At 39.4% G+C, this 24,195-nt stretch overlaps 2 protein-coding genes across 2 annotated transcripts; both read right to left on the reverse strand.

Annotated features, from left to right (window-relative positions):
- Nucleotides 1-228: 228 nt before the first annotated feature.
- On the reverse strand, nucleotides 229-16,249 carry gipc2 (GIPC PDZ domain containing family, member 2). Its single transcript, XM_078264395.1, has 6 exons — nucleotides 15,618-16,249; nucleotides 5,137-5,322; nucleotides 2,515-2,695; nucleotides 1,770-1,882; nucleotides 1,268-1,349; nucleotides 229-443 (listed from the first exon to the last, which is right to left on the reverse strand). The coding sequence occupies exons 1-6, from the start codon at nucleotides 15,894-15,896 to the stop codon at nucleotides 292-294; spliced, it is 993 nt and encodes a 330-aa protein (XP_078120521.1). The 5' UTR covers nucleotides 15,897-16,249; the 3' UTR covers nucleotides 229-291.
- A 797-nt stretch (nucleotides 16,250-17,046) lies between these two features.
- Nucleotides 17,047-22,485, reverse strand: dnajb4 (DnaJ heat shock protein family (Hsp40) member B4). Its single transcript, XM_078264933.1, has 3 exons — nucleotides 22,008-22,485; nucleotides 19,346-19,923; nucleotides 17,047-18,198 (listed from the first exon to the last, which is right to left on the reverse strand). The coding sequence occupies exons 1-3, from the start codon at nucleotides 22,216-22,218 to the stop codon at nucleotides 17,968-17,970; spliced, it is 1,020 nt and encodes a 339-aa protein (XP_078121059.1). The 5' UTR covers nucleotides 22,219-22,485; the 3' UTR covers nucleotides 17,047-17,967.
- Nucleotides 22,486-24,195: the final 1,710 nt, after the last annotated feature.

The following is a 24,195-nucleotide window of genomic DNA, read 5'->3' on the forward strand; positions in this document are numbered from 1 at the left end:
GGTTTATACAACATCAGGAATTAATCAGCAACTCTTCAGCATGCAGGAGGCAGGTCCAGTGTTGGAATATCATGGATAACATATCAAATTTCATATGGTAACCGACTTGACTGAAGTTGACACTTTAGGTGCATCCAAGTGCAAAGCTATGCCTAATAACAAAGTCTGTGCTGGTTGAAGTTCGTCGAGTTTGCTTCTGAAGATATTAAGAAGCGAGTTGGGGAAGAAGTGTGTGTGTGTGTGTGTGTGTGTGTGTGTGTGTGTGTGTGTGTGGTGGAGGCAGGAGCAAACTTAAAATCTTCCCTGCTTGGCGTCTCCGATGGCACCCCAGACGTCGAAGACAAACTCATCGGGAAAGGCAAAGTCTCCGAGGGTCTCATCTAACGCCATGGCAAATTCATCCGGGTTCTTCTTGTCGCGGCCGACCTCGACCATCGTAGCAGCTGGAGAGAGAAGAGTACAACACAAGCTTTACACGATTTCCTCGCTTCGCTTAATTAAACTTATACCGAGTCTGTGATGATATAAAGTCATGTCTGCCCTGAATGATAACATGTTTGCCAATGTCGAAACCAACTTTTAAATAAAATATTTCCACAGACTGTCATGGCCACAGCTCCGGCCTGCAGAGTAGAGCAGAGTGGCATGATAAAATAATGTTTTGTTTCGTTTTGTTTTTTCCTCGGGTTTTCGTAGGGAACACTATGTGACTAAATCATGGAGTAACATACAGACTGAGGTCACAGATAGGGCTAACTGACGCCTAATCACTTTGACTGGATATCATCCCATCTAATCATCTACTCTAAATTAATATTAATGAAGCCATTTAAGACTAATTAGTATGACAGATATCAGCTACTAAGACCTCAACATACAAGTATGCTAGAAAGACAAAATGAACCTGCAGATGATGATATATACACACAGTATATATATATATATATATTTAAATTCAGTTTGACAGTGATTTAAATAGTGCAGTTACATTAATGCAAGTGCATTCATTTAAGACATTGGATTGCAATTGATCCCATTCCAGACAACCTTCAAAATGGCTTATTTAGGAAAGAACTTTCTTTCATACAGAGCCATATCTCAGTGTAAAAATGTCTTACAGCATATGATTTTTCATGATAAAAAAATATAAGCATGCCTTTCTAAATAAGCCTCATTTCATGACATGTTAACATATAAAATAGTATATGTATGAGAAAATACAAAGGTAAATCAACTCTCAGAATGCTCATGAATATTTTATACTCACCAAGTTCAGTGTCTCTGATGCCCATGTAGCTCTCCAGGAGGTCGTCCACTTTCTTTACTGCCTTCTCTTCAAATTCTGTTGGCTAGAAAAACGACAGACAACTCAGTTTCAATCATTCAGTTCCTCAGATTTACTGTATTTTGTTGATGTAATTTTGTTTCACAACACTTCCAAGGATGTTTAAAATTTTCAACAAAAATATGATTAGGAGATCAGTCTGATCAGGGATTTATATTCCATAGTACGGGATTAAGGGAGAGTGTAGGGATGAGTGGGTACCATCTTTGGTTTGTTTGTCTGTGTGTGTCTTCAAAAGAGAGAACATTTAAGATTATATCAGGAGCAAAAAAAAAAAAGACAACCTTCAAGCATCATAAAAGTGTTGGACAGTTCCATGTCCAAAGGGGGGAAAAGCTCTCTTTCCCAGTATAGGACATCTGCAACACTTGTACACTTGAGTTGTCACACCCGAGTCTCAGTGGGTTTACCTAAAGAAACTTACCTCCTCTTCTACAGTAGCTGGACCCTTGGAGCGAAGTCTCAGAGTCCCCCTCCCTGTGCCGATCTTGTTATCACTGGGAGGTTTGGCGCCTTTTGACCTGGGCTCAAGCATTTCTGTCGGTCAGAAGGGAAACAATATCACAGAAAGAATCTTTTTTGCAAACTGTCCCATTGCTGAACGTAAGCAACAATCAGCTACTTACAACCACAAGTGAACATTTTTATTTTTTTTATTTAAAGATTGTTTGGGCATTTTAGGCCTTTATTTCCACAGGACAGATGAAGACATGAAAGGGGAGAGAGAGGGGGAATGACATGCAGCAAAGGGCCGCAGGTCGGAGTCGAACCTGCAGCCACTGCGTCGAGGAGTAAAGTATATATGTGCGCCTGCTCTACCAACTGAGCTAACCCGGCCACCACAAGTGAACATTATAAAAATTACCAGTTATGGTTTCTACAAGCTATTTGTAGTCCTGAAAGAAAAGCAGCGCTGTCTCGCCACAATGATCAGCCAAGGTATAATTTGACTTTTCTAAAAGCATATACAATAGACACGCATTCTGATGTTTTTGGTTTTTCTTATCATGCAAATGATCCTGTAAATGCACAAAATGATCTCATGTGTCCTGGCCCAAATGCTGAGAAACACTGCAGCACAAGGTGGCTCTGTTGTCCTTTTACCACGTGGGTCACTTATGTAATGTGTACACTACCTACACTTTTTCTGGATCTTGTTTCTCACTCACCAAAGGCCTTCATCGGCTCGACCAGTTTGAGGGTGAAGCACTTGTCTTTGGGCAGCTCTTTAAGCATGCGGGCGACCTCATAATGCCGTATCCCGACCACGTTACGTCCGTTAATGCACTCTACGTGGTCGCCCACACAGATCACCTTCACCCCATCCACGACACTGCCATCTTTGATACGCTGCAATACAGAAGAAGTCAGCGACACGTATAATTAAAAGACAAGAAAATGACATCATACATTTATGCACCAAGTGCCATAGAAAAGAGGTTTGTTTAAAGCATTTTCCAAGATAAAAATACTGATCAAAATCGAGAGCAAAACGAACCAAGAGTGTGTGTGTGTGTGTGTGTGTGTGTACAAAATATTCTGCTGTTCTACTGTATTTGCTCTTTCATCACGTTTCACAAGGTATTTACTTTATCCTTGTTTATGAGCCCACTGATGCAAAACCACTTGACTTACAAAAATAGAATATATATGAATAATACTTTCCTGGCCCTTTTCTCCACAGGGTGATAGCATATTTGACAGAGAAACTGTTCATGTCAATTCATTTTGCTCCATAAACCTCTCACAAACAAACATATACTGCATTAGAAGGTGCAAAATAGCCCAAATGTGAAAGAAAAGCTGCATTAGGACCGGACTATTCATGTTCTTAAGAGTCAACAAGTTGTTTAGAGTTAGAAGTTTAGATTAAGATCAAATGATAGGATATACTTTATTGTACCGTAGGTAAATTTGTCTAGGACTTAAATGCTGGACACATACAGTATAGCTGCCTCCACAGTAGTAATAATAAAAAACAAATATAGAAACAAAACAGCACATAATGTAGCAAATTACATCCACATAAAAACAATAAAAAATGTATCTTAAAAATAAATAAAATAAAAAATTACACATATTGCATATAACACATATTGCACATATTTCCCAACCAGTGACACACAACACTGACCCAAGGCTTTAGCATGTCAGATAAACACGGTCAGATGCAGTGCTGTTTGGACATCACATGATGGCACATGTGAGCACTTTGTTATGGTGGAGTAAGACCACCAAGACCAAATAAGCTCATTAGACCAGTCTGCATCAACAAGGGAATAAATACCAAGCTAAATTATGATTTCAGCTATGAAAGCAAGTTTGTAAAGTTATTTTAAAAATGGCAGTCGTGCAAACAAGTCTATTTACCAACTGATGTTTTGTACATGCTGTGATATCCTTAATAAGGAAATTAAGAGCATCTTGAATTAGATGACCACAAAGTTCCTCTGAAGCAGGAAACACTTAATTTTTTATATTAATAATTCATTTTTATATTTCACTTTAGAAATCAGAATCAGAAAAAGGTTTATTGCCAAGTAGGTTTTCACATCCAAGAAATGTTTTTGATGTTTTGGTGCATAATAGTCACAATAAACATAAGAGAAAAGATAGCATCAAAAAAAAGCAAGGAAAAGTCAAGAATCATAAATATAAAATAAAAAAGTACAAAAATGTTAAATATATGTTTTTAAAAGGAAAAGAGTTTTACAGTGTTCAAAGCGTTTATCTACACTTCAGCATTTATCTAGACTGTCTATTCATATACATTGTGTTACAACTGATTTACTAGACTAACTAGACCACTAGACTAACTGTTTATTGTGTCTTTACACCATCTCAGCTTTGATATAGACTCTCTGTTCATGTATATTGCACATCCATCGACTTACTTACACCTCACTACCTGCCGGCATTTGTAATGCCCACTTATTCTGCACTTTATGTAGCATTTTGTATTCTGTATTCTTGTACTGTATTGAATGTGAAACTATTTGTTGTCTTGCACGCCTACGCTTTTCTTGGCCAGGTCGCCGTTGCAAATGAGAACGTGTTCTCAGCGGCCTACCTGGTTAAATAAAGGTTAAATTAAAAAAAACATTAAAAAAGATTATATGGGAGTAAAGCTGAAAGAATTACATGATCATCTGATTAGTTAAACAACAGATGATTAATCAATGACACGTTTGATAATAAGCTCATTTTATAGGTTAATTTCCATCTAAACACATCAAACATTTATTAGTTTTATATGTGGATTTTTTTAAAAGTTTTCTTGTTTTGTTGTGGAATAACATTGTAAATGTATTACCTATGTTTTTGCAGTTGTCATTATGTTTGAATATAATTAAACTAAATGATTATTTGATTAACTGAAAAACGAATCAATAGATTTTTAATGAAAAAGGTTGTTAGCTGCATCCCTGTTGTGTATTGACCTGATTTTGGCTGACAAAAGCGAACCATTATTAAAATTACTTTTGGGATAGTTGAAACCAATAAACACAGCTTACGGTTTAATCCTAACCATTAATACAACTTCATTTCCGACTGCAATGAGCAAGATAGAGACAGCTACTAACTTTTTGGTACACATGACATTACAAGTTTACCAGATAAGCAAAATACAATAAACACAACAGATGTTCCTTTTCTTTCAAATAAATTAATTTCAATTAATTCCCTTGTCTCATTTTGTATGTATTCACTTAGTATGTTAAATAACTCACCACCACTCAGGTGAAATAAGGTTGATGTCAAGTTGTTCAAGATGAGTTTTTTTTTCTTACCTTTATGAAAGCATATCCCACTCCATTGTCAGTGATGGTGAGGCCCAGGGCATCTTCAGATTTATAAATTTCCACCTCCTTCTTGATCCCTCTAATGTGGGCAAAGATAAAATCCTCGAGGCCGATCTGGCCCCCCAGCAGCTTGTCCATGTCAATCTTGTGGGTGTTGAGGGTGCAGAACAGGATCTACACACACACACACACACACACACACACACACACACACACACACACAATAAAAGACAGCAGACTCAGAAAACACACATGTGATAAGACTGAGCTGAAAAAGGAGTGAAAGTGCTTTGATTATATAACGACTTCCTAACAGGGAGCGGATACTTAAAATGGACTATTAATCATTATAAAAAACAAAAAGGAAAACCCCACGAAGCAACTGCATCTTTTTATAGACAATAAAAAAATAACCTGTTTTTAGTAGGGGCGGAAATCACTAGAGACCTCACGATACGATATCATCATGATACGATATCATCATGATACGATATCATCACGAAACGATATTATTGCAATTTTAACAGCATTGCCACGGAAAATATCGCGATACTATGCTGTATCGATTTTTGCCCCCACCCCTGGTTTTAATCACAGCCTAAAAGACTGAGCCAGATTAAAAAATAAAAATGTTTGAGTGTAAATGGCAGAACACTGCATCAGTGTGCTAAATACAGGAACCATCAAGGAACATGGGCTCTACTGCTGTTATACAGTTATGCCCTCTTCCAACACACTTCTTGTTTTAAGTCCTGAGTCTATGATGAAGGGGTAAAATGACCTTTCCTCCCTGTGCCAGAAATGTTGAAATCTGGCTTCACACCTTGCGGCTGCCATGTCTTGGCAGGACATAGCAAGGGAAATGTGATCACCAAGAACACGATACTCAAGTGGCCCGATTTAACAGCACTTTAAACAGAGACTGGACAGTAAAACCTAGGAGGAGAATGGTGGCTGTGAATCATTTATTGCAATCTAACTACCCTAGGCAGAAGTTATTAATAAGATCTACTTTAATTTCTATTAACTTAGATAAACCTTCGGTTATGTCCATATACAACTTCTATTGTGGGATCGGCTTCCTAGTAGGGCTTTGAGAAATACAGAGCCAGGATTTAGTGCCGTTGCACGGTAAAAAGGGATTGATTCGTACTGGTTCATCAGGAGGATGACCTTTGTGCACCAATCAGGCTCTGGCAGCGAGGCCTTCCTTTTTTCTGTGTACCAATAGGTGCTGTTCACACACACATTAGGCAACATGGCCTCATGCGTTGCCTTGGGTTACCAAACTATGAATGAATGGGATTATAATGGAGGGAGGCCGCTAGAGGAGAAGGGCAAAAAGAGAAAGGGAATATGGAGGAGGAGAAGAGGCTACGTTTGAGGCAAGGGAGGGGTGTACTGTAGCTGAATTGATGACTCTTTTCCATAACACCCCACACACACACCCCAGGACAGGGCATTACCCAAGAGCGAGTGGGAGAACTGCAGCGGACGCCTACACCTGGTTACCAAGGCTGCCGACTGCATTAAGCAGCTCTTAGCACCCCTCTCCTCCTGCTGAGCCGACAGCCACAGCGTGTTCACACTGCCCGGTGTAGCTAGGATGCTGCGTCACACGCACTGCAGAGTGACTGCCTCTCCTCTGACAACGTGACTCACAACAACATATACTACACCTCCCACTGCCTGTACCACACTGACCACAACCTTGATAACCACATGAAAGGGGTAAGTGAAAGGAGAGGCAGTGCAATATGTTCAGCATCAACCAAGACAGAGCTACTCATGGATCATTGCTTTCAAAAGAGGACAAAACACATGTATCAATACAATAATCACACAAAATCTGATTTAAAAAGGCACTGAGCCTGGTCTGAAATAAAGAAAGTACCTCCATTAACGGAAGAACAAACAATTATGTTTTTATATAAAAATAGGCGTATGAGAGAGATGTTTTATGACATAAAAATACTCTTTTTAAATAATAGTTAGTGTCTAATAAGGTTCTTCCACAAAAAGTTCAATTACCTAGTTAAAAATTCTTTAAATTACATCTATTCGTGCTCCATAATTGAAAGACCCAGATTGCAAATATTTTATGTTTGTCGTAGAGACACACTCAACCTGTAAAAATATAATCATAAATGTTCTCTCATAAGCTGGGACTGAACACATTGTTCTTGTCCATGTTAACAAAAGATCCTTGAACCATTGATCATATTACATATTGGTGGTGGTACATATTCATCTTGCAGTTGTCAGCACCTCCTGTCCAGCAGTACAGCTTCTGCAAATATTTTCATTTCAAATTGTATTTACTGGTGGACACAAGATGTCCCCCTACTTGTAATGGCTATTCTCAGTGGAGTGGGACTTTACACTTCAGGGGAAATGAGCAGGGGCGCATATTTAATAGATGAGGCGTTTAAAGCGTCATTTGGTGACTATACTGATAAGGAGATGAGATGTGTCAGGACTGCGTCTGATTCAGCTCTGGTGATTGTTTGATTAATCATGTCACAGGTTCACTTCGCAGTAATTCATCAAAGCACAGAGGTGCAATATAATGAAGTACATTTACTCATGTACTGTAGGTAAGTACAATTCTGAGGTACTTTACTTGAGTACTTCTATTTTATACTACTTCATACTTCTACTTCACTACATTTCAGTGAATAATACTATACTCTGCACTACATTTTACACACATAATAATATATCACATAATATATGATGCATTTTTAAAAATCAACTACACAACAGTATATAAAGTGATGAAAACTATCTGGACTTTGACAAACTACATTATGATTTTAATAAACAATTATATAATATAACAATCTTCTGCAGAATGAATCCTTCAGTACTTGTACTAATAGTGGACTTTTAGGGTGTAGGGTTTATAATTTAGGAAATTTCCCGTCACACGCAGGAGACGCCGACAACAACGGGAAGGTTGTGGTTAGGAACACGATCCCTGGTCTCCGGGGTGAAAGTCCTGCGTTGTTTGATTTTCGCATTATCAATACCACTCGCTACCGTAATCGTTCTGTGATCACAAAATATGCTTCCCATTGAAATACATTACTTTAAAATTTGTGCTCACCACACGAAAATAATGACATTAACGTGTTCAATACACAAATCAATAGATTCAATAACGTGACCATTTCACGAACTGCCATGAGACTGGTCTGACTATTATTGTCATTATCACCTGTGTGTTATTATTATTATTTCTTTCTTTATGGTGTTGTCCCTATTTTGTCACGCTTTCTGTATGACTCAAAAGGGATGTGTGTGGCTTAAAAAAAGTTTGAGAAACCTGTTTCTTTGAGAACTGATCTGCTGTCCATTTACAGCCTCTTCAACAGATCTTTTAATGGCAGAAAAGAGGGTTGGAAAGATTAAACAGAGAGTGTCATGCTTACTGAGGGGAATTACTTATGTGTAACCAGTGGAATAATGTTATTCCCATTTCCTGTCTTCTTCATACTGTTATATCTGTGTCAGTGGTTTTAGTAGTTAACAGGGAATGCTGATGTAAGCTGTGTGTATTGTGGCGTGGCTGTGTTTTTAACAGGATATCACACTCATCAGCATTTAAGCCAGTGTAATCATTTACCTAACATTAGTCTGGGGAGTCTGCTCTGTATTTTCTACTGCACAAGATGCGTGATCAACGGGCATAGTTCAAATGATTCTGTACGCAATTGGATAGTCCTTCAACCAATCAGACCAACGATCCGGATGACGTACTTTGCAGAGCGAGGCAGAGCGAAAGCCGGTCGGTAGTAAAAAAATAAATAAATAAATAAAGCCGGTCGGTAGGAAGGCAAACACATCCTTCTTTTGTAGGAATTGTTCCAGGGCAAGTTTCTGTTCCGTTTTTTAGAGAAAACTTGCCTTTGAAATCTTTAAAAAAAAACAGCAGCGACAGCGGCATCAACGGGTTGCTGCGCTCATGTTGAATGTAAACAAAAAGCTGCTTGGTCGCTTCTCTATCGTCATCGTGTTAAATCCGCCAATAGCGTGCCAGGTGGATAAGCCAGTTTGTGATTGGTTCCCGCAAATTTGTAACAGAAGCAGGATAGATAAACGTACAGGTTTCCAGCCTGAGCTGCAGGGTGAACTCAAACCGCCGGCAGATCGGGCTGGGTTTACCCAGTCTAATACTTTGTGATAACAGCATCCAAATGGTGGAAATATTGTTTAAATACCTTCAGATTTGCTGTCCGCCCTTTTGGTGTTTTTAATAGACAGATTTATGGGTGTTTGATTCTTTCTGATAATTTTATTTAGGTGACATTAAAAAATAAAAGAAACAAAGTGTGAAAATGCTACCAACTATGGAGGCTTTAATCAGGGACCTAAGATGTTTCAACCCTTAATTTTCTTTGCAACAAATTTAAAAACACATACATATCAAACAATCATACTGAATTTCTTGGAAATAAGCCAGAATTACTAAAGTAAGCCTGGTTTAAATGGTAATCTTTCTCTCTTTGATACATCACCTCCGATAACAGATATTGGTGTCCATCTGTGGTTGTTTAGTCGCCACCGTCACATCAATCATCAAGGAGACCGAAAGAAACCTGAACTTGCGTCTGAAAAAGCCTACTATTGTTCTGCGGGCTCAGCTGCCGTGACAACGCTTTCTTCTGCATCGCTGCTGGTAAACAACCACTTAAATCACTATATAACCAGATCCAGTCCAGTCCGTGGTGAGCACACACACACACACACACACACACACACACACACCTGGGGTCTGTTTCTGCAGCTTCACAAATACTCCATGTTAGCGTCACATTTGTTGTTTCTTTTGGTGAGCACACAGGGAGAGTTGGTGCTCATTTGCTTGTCACATGTGTAATGAAGCACAATTACCAGTAACCACATGTTCACTGGAATCATGTTGCAGGATAATTTCAGACCGTGTTATTAACCACTAATACAATATAAATGGGCCGGTTTACTACGCAAGGAAATAACTGTGGTTTTAACTAAGATTAGAGTGAACATGACCAAGTAGACAATGTTTAACACAAAAAAGGAAATCAGCTTTCCTTTCTAATACAATAAAAGAATCCCACTAATCATTTACTTTAAAGTGCATACCATTCATTTGCATGTTTTATGCATTTTCTGCACATTGCAGGTCAACACTGAGAGGCTCAGGAGGAGCTTCTACCCTCAGGCCTCTAGGATCCTAAACGACGACACTGTTTAAGACTTTCCCCGATTTTCAAATGTAAGGATTTGCTGCTTTTCTCGGCTAATTAATGGAATCTGAGACTGATGGTCGGACCAAACAAGCATTATGAAAACATCAACTTTGGCTCTGAAAACTTGGGATGGATATTTACTATGAACATACTACTTACGTACATTTTATAGACTCATATAGTTGACCAATATTGATAATGAAAATAATTGTTAGTTGCAGTAGTAAAATAAAACAAACAGTTTATAGTTTTGGAGCAAGTACATGCCTTTATGAATCTGAAAACAAGGCTGGGTGATATTTGCGTGTATCAGCTTACTAGGCTATAATATATTGTAAAGACATGGTCATGCTTTGTCATTGTTTTTGTCTGATGTAATGCTGAACGGCAAAACATTTCATTACATTGAACATAAATTAGATTACTGTATCATTTTGTATGAGCTTCCTATATTGTGGTACACACTCAGGGGCCATTTTATTAGGTACACCTTTATTATTGAGGTTGTAGTTTGCAGTGGTGTTGAACTGGACTGCATTATATTGAGAGGTGTTTCTAATGTTTAACACACCCACATTGATAATACTATGTAATAATATTATGATTTTGAGTTGGTCATACTGCTACTGTACTGGATGTATGGCTTTCATAAGCAGTGTCTCGTGCTCATATCTTGACAGACAAGAAAAGCTCACTTAACATTCTCTGTATACAAAAAAATAAATAGATAAATCCGATCACCAATCCACTGATCAAGACAAACTACAATTAAACTACTACTAGCAAGTGAGTGCAGGAGCTCGGCTAATACAAACAATTCAATTTTATTTATAGCGTCAAATCACAACAGGAGTTATCTCAGGACACTTTACAGATAGGAGTAGGTCTGGAACACACTATAATTTACAAACACCCAACGATTTCCCCCAATTTCCCCCCAGCAGGCTCAAGCTCCATCAAATGAGATTGTTTCACCTAATCCCCTCATCCCCCCCGGTTAAAAAAAATGTCTGGCTGCAAACTTGGAAGCACAACCACCTGCAAAACTAAAAAGAAGAGGTGTGGTTCTGTGCCATGACCGCAGCCCAGATATTCAAACTGTAGGCAAATGGCTTTTTCCGATGAGCAGGTGGACAAGAAGAAAAGTCACACAGAGAGCCACACCTCAAACTCGGCAGCTGCAGGGCCAACAACCAGACTTTGACCTGAGCAAAGTGAGCACATAAAAATATCCCATTCTTGATCTAAAGACTGCAACACTGCATTAATGTCTGAGATAACAGACACTGAACAGAGTTTACATAATATATTCCTTGTAAAGCCTTTAATGTGTTTGCTGTTATGTTTGAAATGTCATTTCACTCCGACAAATTCCTTTCCATCAGTTCTCAATAAATAAAGTGACTGACTCTGAGCTTTAGTCTAACATTGTGTCCAATTAAAAGGCACAACAATAGACACTCACAGTGAACCCAAACGTGCTTCAATGCAATGTGATGTCTGTTTGAAAAGAAATGTGTCACCTAATAGACGCAATGAGCACAGGGCAGACAATGCCATTGTTCATTACATAATTCATATTAGGCTCAGATGAGCACTCATGTAACCTCAGAGCCACTGGTTTACAAACAACCACAGCTATGGTTTCTGCTTGGCTCCATGTGCAATTATTTTGTCCTCCAGTTTACTTCAGTCTTTAGTGTTATGCTAAATTCAAGATAAAGTTGCTGTAATTTCACACTGGTCACATGTTTAAAAAATGTCTAAATGGTGACTGATTTTTTATTTAAAATGAGACCGCATAGGGTTGAAAAGTTTAGTTGAAAACCAGCTTATCAAAATAAAAGCCTTATATGATATGGACGTCTCTGGTTCATATTTTATTTTATTTACAGCTGTTTGTGAGATGTTTCAATACATAAATGTTTTTACAGTACTTAGCCATAAAGATTCAAATCTAGTATACAAAAGCTAAAGCAGATGGCACATTCAGAAAATGCCGGATGCTCAGTGGGACATTTGTCTTTTCAGCACATTGTGAGTGCAGACTGCACAGTTTTGTAATGAATAACAAGTCGAGCCCTGGACCCTTCACACTTACCCTCAATACTGACCGAAATGTATCCATAGCATTGAATACAAAAAACTGTCAAGTCAAGAGGAGTCCAAGTTATGTCTTTAAATTGCTTCTTTTGTCAGACCAATGGTCCGAAACCCCAAAGAAAATAACTTCCAATGATTAAAAATAGAGAAAATAATAAAATCCTACAATAAGAAAAGCTTAAACCTGAGAATAAGTAGCAGTTCTGCTTAAGAAATGACTTGCACGATTAATAGATTAATCGCTTGCAGCTCTACAAGTATCGATAAGAAATTAAACGTCTAACTTAACGTCTAAAAAGATGTGTTTTGTTGGAAAAATGTTAGTTTATTAGGTACTCCTGGCTAGAACTAATGCGGTCTAATAGAACAGCCCTTCAATAAATCCCATCTTTATAATGCTCCGTTTTTGTTGTTCTGTTTAAAGAGAAGTGTTAATCAAACGTATGGTCACTTGGAGGCTGTAGTTTGTGCTGCTGTTGAATTGTATTGCATTATACATTGAGAGAGGTGTTTCTAGCTTTTCGTCTACTCTTACTGATATGAATTGGGTGGACAAAATATTAGTAATACCTCACAGTAGGGTGAGAAAAAAAAGTATAATTTGGGTAACAAAGCTTAGGTATATCATATTGGCCCTACCCTTATCCAGCGCTACTTGCAGGTATCGAATAAAAATAGACTTTTGTTGGGAAATAACAAGGCTTTCATCTGACGGTGCAGATATCTTTTGTCCTGTGATACAGAGGTCACGTCCAGTCAACATGGGCAGCAGAGTGAGTATTGGTGGTGTTTATGGAGGGAGGAGGTCCTGGGCAGAGCTGCTCCCCAGGGTCCTCTGGGGTGCCTCTGGCTGTGGCTGGGACAAGTTATCTGGTTAGATTTGAGGCAATGCCCACTGAGCCGGAAGTGAGGGACTTCCTGTGGTAAAAACTGTGGAATCCAACAACTCACACTCCATCCATCTGCTTGTCTGTCTGCATCTGTCTTTGTCTCTGTGTAACTATATGCCACAGCTGTGAATAGGCCAGTATTCACAGTGGCACACATACTTTCACACTATATAATGCCAATGGGACATAACTGCTAACAGTACAGACTGATAAGTTGAAATTCGGGTTGTTGTTTTTCTTTTGCTACCTGCTTGGCAAGCTCTGAGGCATTATTTCAGCAGGGAACATTTTTTCATCCTGATGTGGCAACAACCATAATACGTAAACACCAATGCGATTCTTAACTGATCCCAGTACTGTAGATCCCCACTTGTCCCCCTTTACAGAGGGGTCAGAGGTCAAGAACAGCTACAGAACAGTACTCCTAGAGCTGGTACAATGTCAAAGTCTTGCTCAAAGACACTTGAGCAGGGCAGTGCTTGCAGAGATGGAGGTTTGAATCCAGTCTTTTGACACAAGCTGCTGAAAATCAGCTAAAATCCCAAATCTCTTTAGCTCCTCTGTGGTACTGTACTTATTGTTCAGAAAAGAGCACACCACCAGGCAGTTTCTGTACTAAAACAAGTCTAGACAGATGCAGAAAAGCCCTCTAGAGGGACATTAATATGAAATAAATGCCCATAGAAAAATAGCTGGTGTCCAATTTAGAGAAAGAAAACTGCAGAGTTTGAGCCTCATCAAGGATATTGTCTACCTTCAAATCAGAAAGACTGGTCAGTTTCAGGGAAGCAGCCCTCCACTTATTACATCTATAGAAGTCCTATTGTGCACTTCACTGTATACCAATGGCACTAAGACAAATTCCTTCCCAATTATTGCCCTTGTTGAATAAAGCGAGTCGTGACTGTATCTCTGAGCTTCAAGAAGGGATAGGAAGTTCACCTCATGGGCTCTTACAACACACCAGTCATATTTCAGGCTGACCAAAGACAAACATGCCACTCACGCTTTTATTTTGAAAACAGAAGCTTAAGCAGCCTGGGCTTAGAGGAGGATATAGAACCTACTTTTGTTTTCAGGACCTGCTCGTAGCTTTTGCTCCTGCTTCCCAGTGGAATTGGATGCTGAATGAAATACTTTATATAAACATTGAGGTAATTTGTCCGGTATCCAGTGACTTCATTCTGAAGATAAGACACAGATCTATCTCAATCTTGCAGGGTTAAAGCTGGGTGTGCAGGCTGGCAGGGCGTGCCTTTACAAACACCAACTAGCTTCGACACGAGACAATCAAAGTTACTTTTAATGGCCTCCACGGGGCTAATCTCTAAGAAAAGCTACTTATAAAACGGTTTACCCAAACCCTTACTGCAAGTATTCATCTTGCAGTGGTGGAAGAAGTATTAAAGATCCGTAAAGCAATACCACAGTCTAAAAATATTCCATTATAAATAAAAGTATTTAAGTATTATCAGCAATGTACTTAAGGATCAAAAGTAGTCATTCTGGAGACAAATGGCTCCTGTAACTGATATATCATGTGTAATTATTAGATCATTGGTATTGATAAATCAATAAATAAATAGCTGGTCGAGGCAAAGTTTTACTTAGTTTATTTACAGTTGGTAAGTTTAGTCCCATGGTTCCCAATTTAGGGGTCTCCTAACAGTCACAAGATAAATCTGAGGGGGTGTGATGTGATTATTGGGTAGGAAAAAAGAAAATCTTTTCTAATCTTTTCTGATCTCTTTGGGCCCCAATCACTTGAATGAAATCATATTTGAGGTTTAAAGGGCAAATGAGACAAGGGGGCCCCAACAGTATATAGTGTTTATTTATAAGAAGTCTCAAGCCAAAAAGTTTGGGAGCCACTGGTTTAATCTTTAACAATGATTGTATTTTATAAACTTATAATATCATTATCCTAATCTGAAAAGAAACTAGTTTCCATACTTGTCAAATAAATGTAATAGTGTAAAAAGTAGGCTACAATATTTCCCTATTCATGAAGTAAGGTAGGCCTATAAAGTAGCATAAAATGGAAATACTCAAGTAAAGTACAACTAGGCCTACCTCAAATTGTATATAAGTACAGTTAGTAGCCTATACGTAGGCCTACAAGTTATTTCCACAACTTTTGTGAAAAGTCTAGAAACACAGGTAGACAATCTAAACACTTGAACGCAACACTAAATCACTCACATCACTATATGTCCTCCTTTAACAACAGGTGAGCTCTTACCTCAGGTGGGCTTATATTAAACGCGTCTGCTATTTTCGAGTATAACTCCTTCACGTTGGAGAATCCCTCGATCCTGCCGGTGGGGCTTCCGTGCGCCAGTTGCGTGTGGAAGACCAGTTTGGGCCGTAGATTTGCAGGTGGAGGCGGCAGCCCCGCTCCGTTCACGGCGGATTTAGCCAAGCTCCCAGCTGCACCTGCGTGTCCGCCGCCGACCTCCTCGTTGTCCACCAAATGCTCCTTCGTCGATTTGTTTTTCTTCCTCCATGGTCCCAACGGCATTTTAATTTATGCTTTCGTGTGTTTTTCGACGTTGGAATTAAAAAGTCCGAGCCGCTGTTATACCATTGAAGTAGTTAACCTGTTGAGTTCCAAGCCCAATGGTCGTGTTGTCCTTATATTTACTTCCTTCTTTCCTTCCTTCCTTCCGCGACACACTTTTCCTCTCCTCACCTGCCCCACAGCTTGGATTTATGTTCTTCGACAGCTACTCTGCCTTCGCTGCTTGCTGAATAAATGGTGTGAATATTCAACAGGTAGGTGGTGGCGAGTATGGGATAAACTCTGACACAACCTGCTGGCTGATTCTCGGCTAACAATAGCTCTGTTTGTCCATCGGCGTGCTGCTGGACGCAGGCGCAGTGGGACGAACCTAGGCTCAGTCCCAGTGCACTGTGCACCTGTACATCAACACGGGGGCGGTCATCACTTTAAAACAATTATTCGGGTATTTTTTTAAACAAATGCTGCAAGTTAGTCGCCGTGGAAGAAGTATTCAGATCTTTTACTTAAGTAAAAATAGCAATACCGCAGTGTACAACTACTGTTACAAGTAAATTCCTGTTCCTGCATACATCCTCTTTAAAAAAAGTAAATAGGCTAAGTATTAGCATTAAAATATACTTTGAGTAAAAATACTCTTTATGCAGAATGGCCCATTTCAGAATTATACATATAATATCACTGGATTATAATTAGTGATGTATTAATGTATACATGACTTTAATGTTGCAGCTGTCAAAAGTGGAGCTACTTTTTATATGTTTTATATATTTTGCCAGGCATCTCGTCATACTTTATTAGTTCTGCTGAATCATTCATTTGATAGCTTTAGTTACTTTTCAGATTTTTAATACAACATATAAATCAACTAAGAAATTATAATGTATTATTATAGGTTTTGCCATGTAATAGCAGCTTATATTTGGCTTTGGGCTTTGAACTAATGAGCACAAATGTCAGCAGCCAAGTGAACCTCTCTGTCAAACAAGGACCACTGCCTCTGTTGGCCCCTGAGCCATAATGAGTGATGTGGCGTCCCCTGGTGGGAAAATGTACAGTAAAGGCCTCTGTGTTGGCAGCTGATAGGCAGCAGCTGAGACCAGACAGCTATATTTACACATTCATGGTTTTACCATTGGTAAACATTAAATGCAGTCAACATACTTTTAATATTTATCTTTGCACATCAGAATTATTACTGTATAGGTTTTACAACAACAAAATATTCACATTTGACCACTAAAATATAAGTCTGAAGAACTGTTTTCTGGTGCCCACTTTGTGTGCTGTTGCTATGCAGACTGTTCACTGACTATATAGCCACGTTAACGGTTTTAAAGTGATGATTGTTAATACACGGTTTATTTGATGGAGGAGTCATCACATGCCTCCCCATAACTGAAACAGCTCAAGATCACTTAAGGTGTAAAGATTTATTTTAAAATTCAAGTTCAATATCTTCACGTCAGTTTCTAAAATGCACACATGATGATCCAGTTCATTCAACCACGTTTCTCTTGAATAAACTGTACACAGATTTTAAGACAGCCTGCAAATGGAGGCTTGTATTTCTACATGACAAAATAAACACTGAATGACAGTTAAAAAATATCAGTAATAAAGCCTGTCAGATCTAAATGAGAGCAAGAAAATGTACTACACTGCAATATTTCCAAGGATCACTGGGATTTGTTTTTGGCAACTGTAGACTCACTCACTGCCAAATATTTCAAACAAAAAGATAAAGTGATTGTGGCAAAGACCCACATATATAAAATGTGTTTCTTTCAGATATCAACAACCCGGACAGTCTTTCACTTGCACTTATATCAACTTGGCAGCATGCATGGTATTTATAAAAACACCATATAGCTCAAAAATAGAAATTGCACATTCGTCGTAGGGGGTCCATCTGTGAACTGTCAGAACTGTTCTCTTTTGTGTGTGTGTGTGTGTGTGTGTGTGTGTGTGTGTGTGTGTGTGTGTGTGTGTGTGTGTGTGAGTGACAAGGGTAACAAGGGCGAGCTCTGTCATGCGGTTATCTCCCCTCGTTCAGTTCGTGTCCTTCGTCCTACGCAGGTAAATGCCGTTTCAGGACATCCTTGGCGTTACCAGGCAGCGTCTCAGGAAAGTTAACGTCAAACTCCACCACCAGGTCTCCTCTCTGTTCTGGGTTTTTGGGTAAGGGGAGACCCTGTCCGGCGACAGTCTGTCTCATGCCAGGCTTGATGACATCCGTGATCTTCATGTTGCACGTCTTCCCATCTATCGTCGACACGGTAACGGAGCATCCGCACAACGACTGCAAAAGATAGAAATATGGAAGTCAGGAGAACAGCAACCCACGCATGAATCTGTTCATTGGCTGATATTAAATGTATACATATGTAAACTAGTGCTGGGTAATATGGTTGAAATGAAAACATGATATTAATAAGGATGTCTTCTGATATCACTATATTGCACAAAATAGCAAATGCACACATATTCACAAATAAAATAAACGAGCCAATACTGACATCTACATTTCACAGTTTAGAAAAATCACATAATAATATATTGGCATAATGTATGGTAATTTTTCTCTGTTGGGCAAACTTTATAATGGACACAGTATTTTTATTTACAAACCTACACAGGACTCTAGTTATTTGAACACTGAGCAAATTATACAACTACTTTGACCAGATAGTCTTTGATTAAGGTCTATTTAATATCTTTTCCAGATCTCTCAACCGCTAGACCACATCAAGAGTCTTTATTATTGGAAGTTTGCTCAGCTGTCGAGGAGATGGCTCAGTTATCATCACATGATAACAGGTGGTCGTAATCTCTCTATTCAAAGTTCTACTTTGGCATTGGACATAAAACAACCTCCTTTTTTCCTCTTTTCATGTCTTACTGATGAAGACTGAGATGCTGCGTAAAGCACTGTAAACGGCTGGTAAGTGGTCCTTGAGATACGATTATTTTATCAAACTACTGTGATTTTAAATATGTGATTTCTCAGCATGATTCACATCAAAGCTGATCTGTTGCTGTTTGCATACATCGGTCACATATTCAGAGATGAAACAGTGAGATCTCAGAGTGTTGAAGAGTGTAGGAGTGTAAATCTTGCAATGTGTGCACGTGGGCAGCCACCACCTCTCTGCCCTCCCTGTGATACAGCTTATATTTCTCAATGTTGATGATCTAGATTACATAAATGCACAGGCAAAGTGTGTGTATATTTAAGTACAATGCTCATTCAGGACTTTTGAGGCAGACTACCTACGGCTTATTGATTGTGACCAGGCTTTTTTTGAGCATCAGAGTTTTAAAGCGGCACTCTAAAGTAAATATGTGCTTGTTCTGAATCTCCCCTGTGTGTGACTAATCCATCTATCAGACTCTATTAATACTACTACACTCAGTCATAAGTGATGCCAATAGAGAAAATGTCTCACCTGTCGTAAGCTTACACGCACAGGATACACAATATTCGAGCCCTCCCGCCTAAAGTGAGGGTGTGGCTTATCCTTGATGACGAAAACAATGTCGGCAGGAATGGTATTGGGCGACTCGTCTCCCTCCCGCGGGAACGTGATCTTGGTTCCCTCTTTCCAGCCCCGCTTGATCTCGATAGTGAGAATTTTATCCTCATTGCGCATGGTCCTGCCGTCTGGATTTAGCCTTTTGCGAGAGATTTTCATCCTCTTGGTGCAGCCATGGAAGACCTCCTCCAGGGAAACCCTCAGTTCGTGGATGATGGCCGGGTCCTGCTTCCGGCGCTGCTGCCCTCCAGGGCCGACGTGCCCGTCCCGAGGGAATCCGTTTAGATTGAAGTTGGTGAAGGAGCCAAAGGGGTCGTTTCCGTCCACCTCCATGTCGTCGTCTCGGCCATTGGCTTTACGCCCAAAGAACATTTCGAAGGGGTTCGAACCCCCAAAGAAAGTGGCAAATGTGGCGTGAGGGTCACCATGGAAGGTGTAGGTGAAGGTGTTGCCTGGTCCATCACCAGTGGGCCCATTTCCTCCCTTGAGACCTGATGGGCAACACATAGGATTCATCAGTCATCCTAACATTGACACTCAACAGTGGGTGAGCATAATGCCACAAGTGATGCCTACTTTGTCAATCCAATCCACCGGATAGGTATTAGACCTGATACTGACCTTGTTAGTAACATTATCAGTCTGCACTACACGACACAGTCTGGAAAATGTTCCAGGACACCACTTAAGACATCAATGGCTTCACTGAGTGAGTCTGTGTGGATTTAATTTATAAAACAACTGAAGCAACTGTACCCAAAACTATAGTTAAATCATTCAACAACCAGAAACCATGGATTACCAGAACCATCCAGGATGCCATAAACACACACACTGCAGCCTACAAATTAGGAATGCAGTCTTGGACAATTTTAAAACAGCAGCCTACAATGTGAGAAGAGCAGTAAAGGAGGCAAAAGGGACTACAGGAAGAAAGTGGAACTACAATTCCACAAGGGCAACCCCAGATGCACGTGGCAAGGTTAAGAACTATGACAGATTACAAGCCCACCCCCTCCTCCGTGCTTTGAGGCCATCAGCAGCCAACAAGCAAAAACAGCTGAAGCAGAGATTAATGGATGGGTGGGTGCACCTCTCACACCCATCTCCCTTTCTGAGCATGACGTCAGGAGGGCTTTTAAGCATGTGAACACCAAGAAAGCATCAGGACCTGATGGTATCAGATCCTCAAACTGTGTGTTGACCAACTAGCGCCAGTGTTCACAATGATATTTATTTAGTCATTGGCTCAGTCTGTCATACCCACTTACCCACCATCATTCTTAACGACTACCGCCCAGTGGCACTCACCTCTGTAGTAATAAAAATGCTTTGAATGACTAATTACATCTGCTCCTAACTAGCCAGCACAGTGGACTCATTACAGTTTGCCTATCATCCCAACCGATCAACAGAAGACGCCATAGCACACATGCTCCACACCACCCTATCTCACCTGGAAAAGAAAGGAAGCTATGTGAGATCGCTGTTCATTGACTACAGTTCAGCGTTTAACACCATAGTTCCCTCCAGGCTCATCACAAAGCTCAAGGACCTTGGATTAAATTCCTCACAGTGCATGTGGATCATTTACTTCCTGACAGGCAGACCCACAGGTGGTAAGAGTAGGCAGACAAAACTCTTCCACCCTCATCCTTAACACCGGGGCACCCCAGGGCTGTGTTTTGAGTCCCCTGCTGTACTCCCTGTATACACACAACTGTGAAGCCACTTTCGACTCCAACACCATCATCAAGTTTGCTGACGACACAGCTGTGGTGGGCCTGATCACTGACAACAATGAAAAGGCCTACCTGAAAGAAGTAGAGGACTTGACCTGCTGACAACAGCAAGTTAAATAACTTGCATTTATCACAAATAAAGCAGGCATATAGATGCTCTGTTTGACTGGCGGTATTGCTTGTGTGAGCCTTTAAAGAAGACATATTGTACACATTTCCAGGTTCATAGTTTCATTTTCGAGTTCTATTAGCAAACATTTGCATGCTTTACTGGAAAAAAAGACCTTGTTTCACTTATACTGGCCCCTTTTGAAGATGATCAGCACCTTTGCTACATTAAATGGTAAAATAAGGTAAATTCCTATGCCCCTTTTAATTAAAAATTATTGGATGTAGAAATGAAGAATCTGTGGTCTTTTTACTTTCCTCACATCAAACATGCTTCCTACCCATATCTGTTCAGATACTACGTAGGACATTCTGTAGGCTACATAAAGGCTTTGACATAATCAAAATATTTTTTTCTATTTCAACACCCACATTTGTAAGAAAATCTGTGGTGGAGATGATGGCAGGCCTTTATTTCTCTTATAACTGCAGATATAATGTAGCTAATCCATAACTAGTATGCAATAGCTATGCATAATAAAATGAACAGAATTGTAGGCCTATGATCTGCTAACCATCTGTTTTCTAAACCTGATTATAGTGTTTGTCTTGAATTAAAGCCAGCTGTGTTTATAACGGGTTTATAACGGTATATTGAAGGTGAATTAAAAACCATCACAAACGGTAAAAAATGTTATTCAATGCGATAAAAAAAAACACATTACCTTCTTCTCCATACTGATCATAAACTTCTCTTTTCTTCGGATCACTGAGGACTTCATATGCCTCAGCGATTTCCTTAAATTTCTCCTCGGCGGCTGCAGACTTATTTTTGTCCGGGTGCCATTTCAACGCTTGTTTTCTGTAAGCTTTCTTAATATCCTCGTCTGTGGCTCCTTTAGAGATACCCAACGTTTTATAGTAATCTTTGCCCATTTTCACGTATTCCCGATAATGAAGAATAAAAAATAGAAAAAATAAAAAAGGAGGGGGAGCTGGCAGACTGGACTGATGGTCGACGGATGGTTGTCACAGCAGTAGCCTAAAGCAGCCTCAGTCTGGACAAATAAACAATAAGAAGGCACAGACAGATACACAGTGCAGGATGAAAACCATTTAGAGGCGGTTAGTCAACGCTGTGGACCTTCTGCTATTTATCCGTGACTGGATGACCCTCTTTAAATAGCTACAGCTCCCTCCTCCCCTACATCCACAGAGCCAACGTCAAGTTAAACACAAGAAATAATTCTGGTTCCGGTGAGCAGAGCCCGTGTGTTTGTGTGTGTGTGTGTGTGTGTGTGTGTGTGTGTGTGTGTGTGTGTGTGTGTGTGTGTGTGTGTGTGTGTGTGTGTCAGGATGAGCTGTGAGTGGAATACCTGTACATGTGATTTAGGGCAAGGTAGCTTATTGGGTAATATTTATCAGAATGGACTACAAAATGATCATCACTAATGGTTCATGGCCGAATTAACCTGCTGTGACCCCGGGCAAAAATGCTGCTGCTGGGCTCCCTATATCCCCCCCTATCTGTGCAATGTGTACAGAATTCCAAAAAATGAATAGCCTACATATTAATTTAAGAATATGCACCATGTAAGCACGATAGCAAATTTAAAAAATAAGGTCTTAGAGAGCCGAAGTGAAGTAAGAAAACCTCACCTGAAGTTTCTGATATATGAGATCATCACAGGTGAAATTTCACATTTGCGATGCAGATTCACAAACATGATAAATATGCTTCTCATGTGATATTCCCACAAGTGATTTTTTTTTTTTTTTATGTTAAAGGTTTTTTTTTAAAGAAATTTTACTCTTTGCAGTCTTTGCAGGTCCTTGTCCCATGTTGGATTGAATGTATGGTTTCATCTATGATTGTTTGTTTGTGAGTATTTGTCCAACTAAAACAATCTTATATATGCAAAACAAATACAGTTTTTGCCGATTGCTTATACACTAATATGAAAAGTATTACACAATTATCAAAACATTGGCCCACATGTGCACCACTATAAGCACAATGTCCGCTTCACACTTTTTGCAGTACAATATACACAGTGATTTGCAAAACACTAAACACACTTGTATACATTGGACACAGAAGTATATCATGATGTCACTTCCTTGCAATTCCAAAGCACTGTCAAATTACCACACCTATGAGCCGTTCTGTGAAACACAGAACAGCTCAGGTGCGCAAACACATGATTGCTTAATTGTAGACACACCAATCAGGCTTAAGCACTATACAAATGCAGCAGGTAAGTCTAGTATTTTCTGTACTGTATTTTCAGTTTTTTTAACAGATTCTTTTTTTTTTTTTTTACTGTAATTGTAACCTGTACTGGATACAGTATATTATGTTTGTCTGTTGTTTGCTGAGCTAACAGTGTTATGCACACTACTGTAGTAGCTGTATGAAAACTGGGACATGTTTTGTTGGGATTCTCCATGTTGAATTTGGGTATATGTAGAGAAATATATTATATTTTCCTCAGTGTGCAGCATTGGTCTGGTGTAGTGTTGGGTGAACATGTATATTTGCACTTTCTCTGTACTTTCTCTGTGTACTTAATTTACAGTTCTCTAATCACTTAGAAGTAGAATTGCTAAAAGTGTTTTAGGTTAGCAACAGCACTGTGTAACTGGTTCAAACAGAATTAAGTCATATGGAACATGTTTGTTTCATATGGTAACAAAATAAAACAAAAAAATGCAAGGAATGCAAAATCATATAATTATAAGTATTCTTTATCAGATGACATCAAAAACCCTAAGCAATTCTGGAAGAAACTTAACTCTTTAATTAACAAAACCAATAAAAGTCTTCCTACCAAACTTAGAACGAATAACAACATTATTACTGACCCTATGGCAATGGCCAATGCGCTCAATCAACATTTTTCCTCTATCTGT

The sequence above is a fragment of the Sander vitreus genome, chromosome 12 (assembly GCF_031162955.1).
Source record: "Sander vitreus isolate 19-12246 chromosome 12, sanVit1, whole genome shotgun sequence".
Classification (NCBI taxonomy): domain Eukaryota; kingdom Metazoa; phylum Chordata; class Actinopteri; order Perciformes; family Percidae; genus Sander; species Sander vitreus.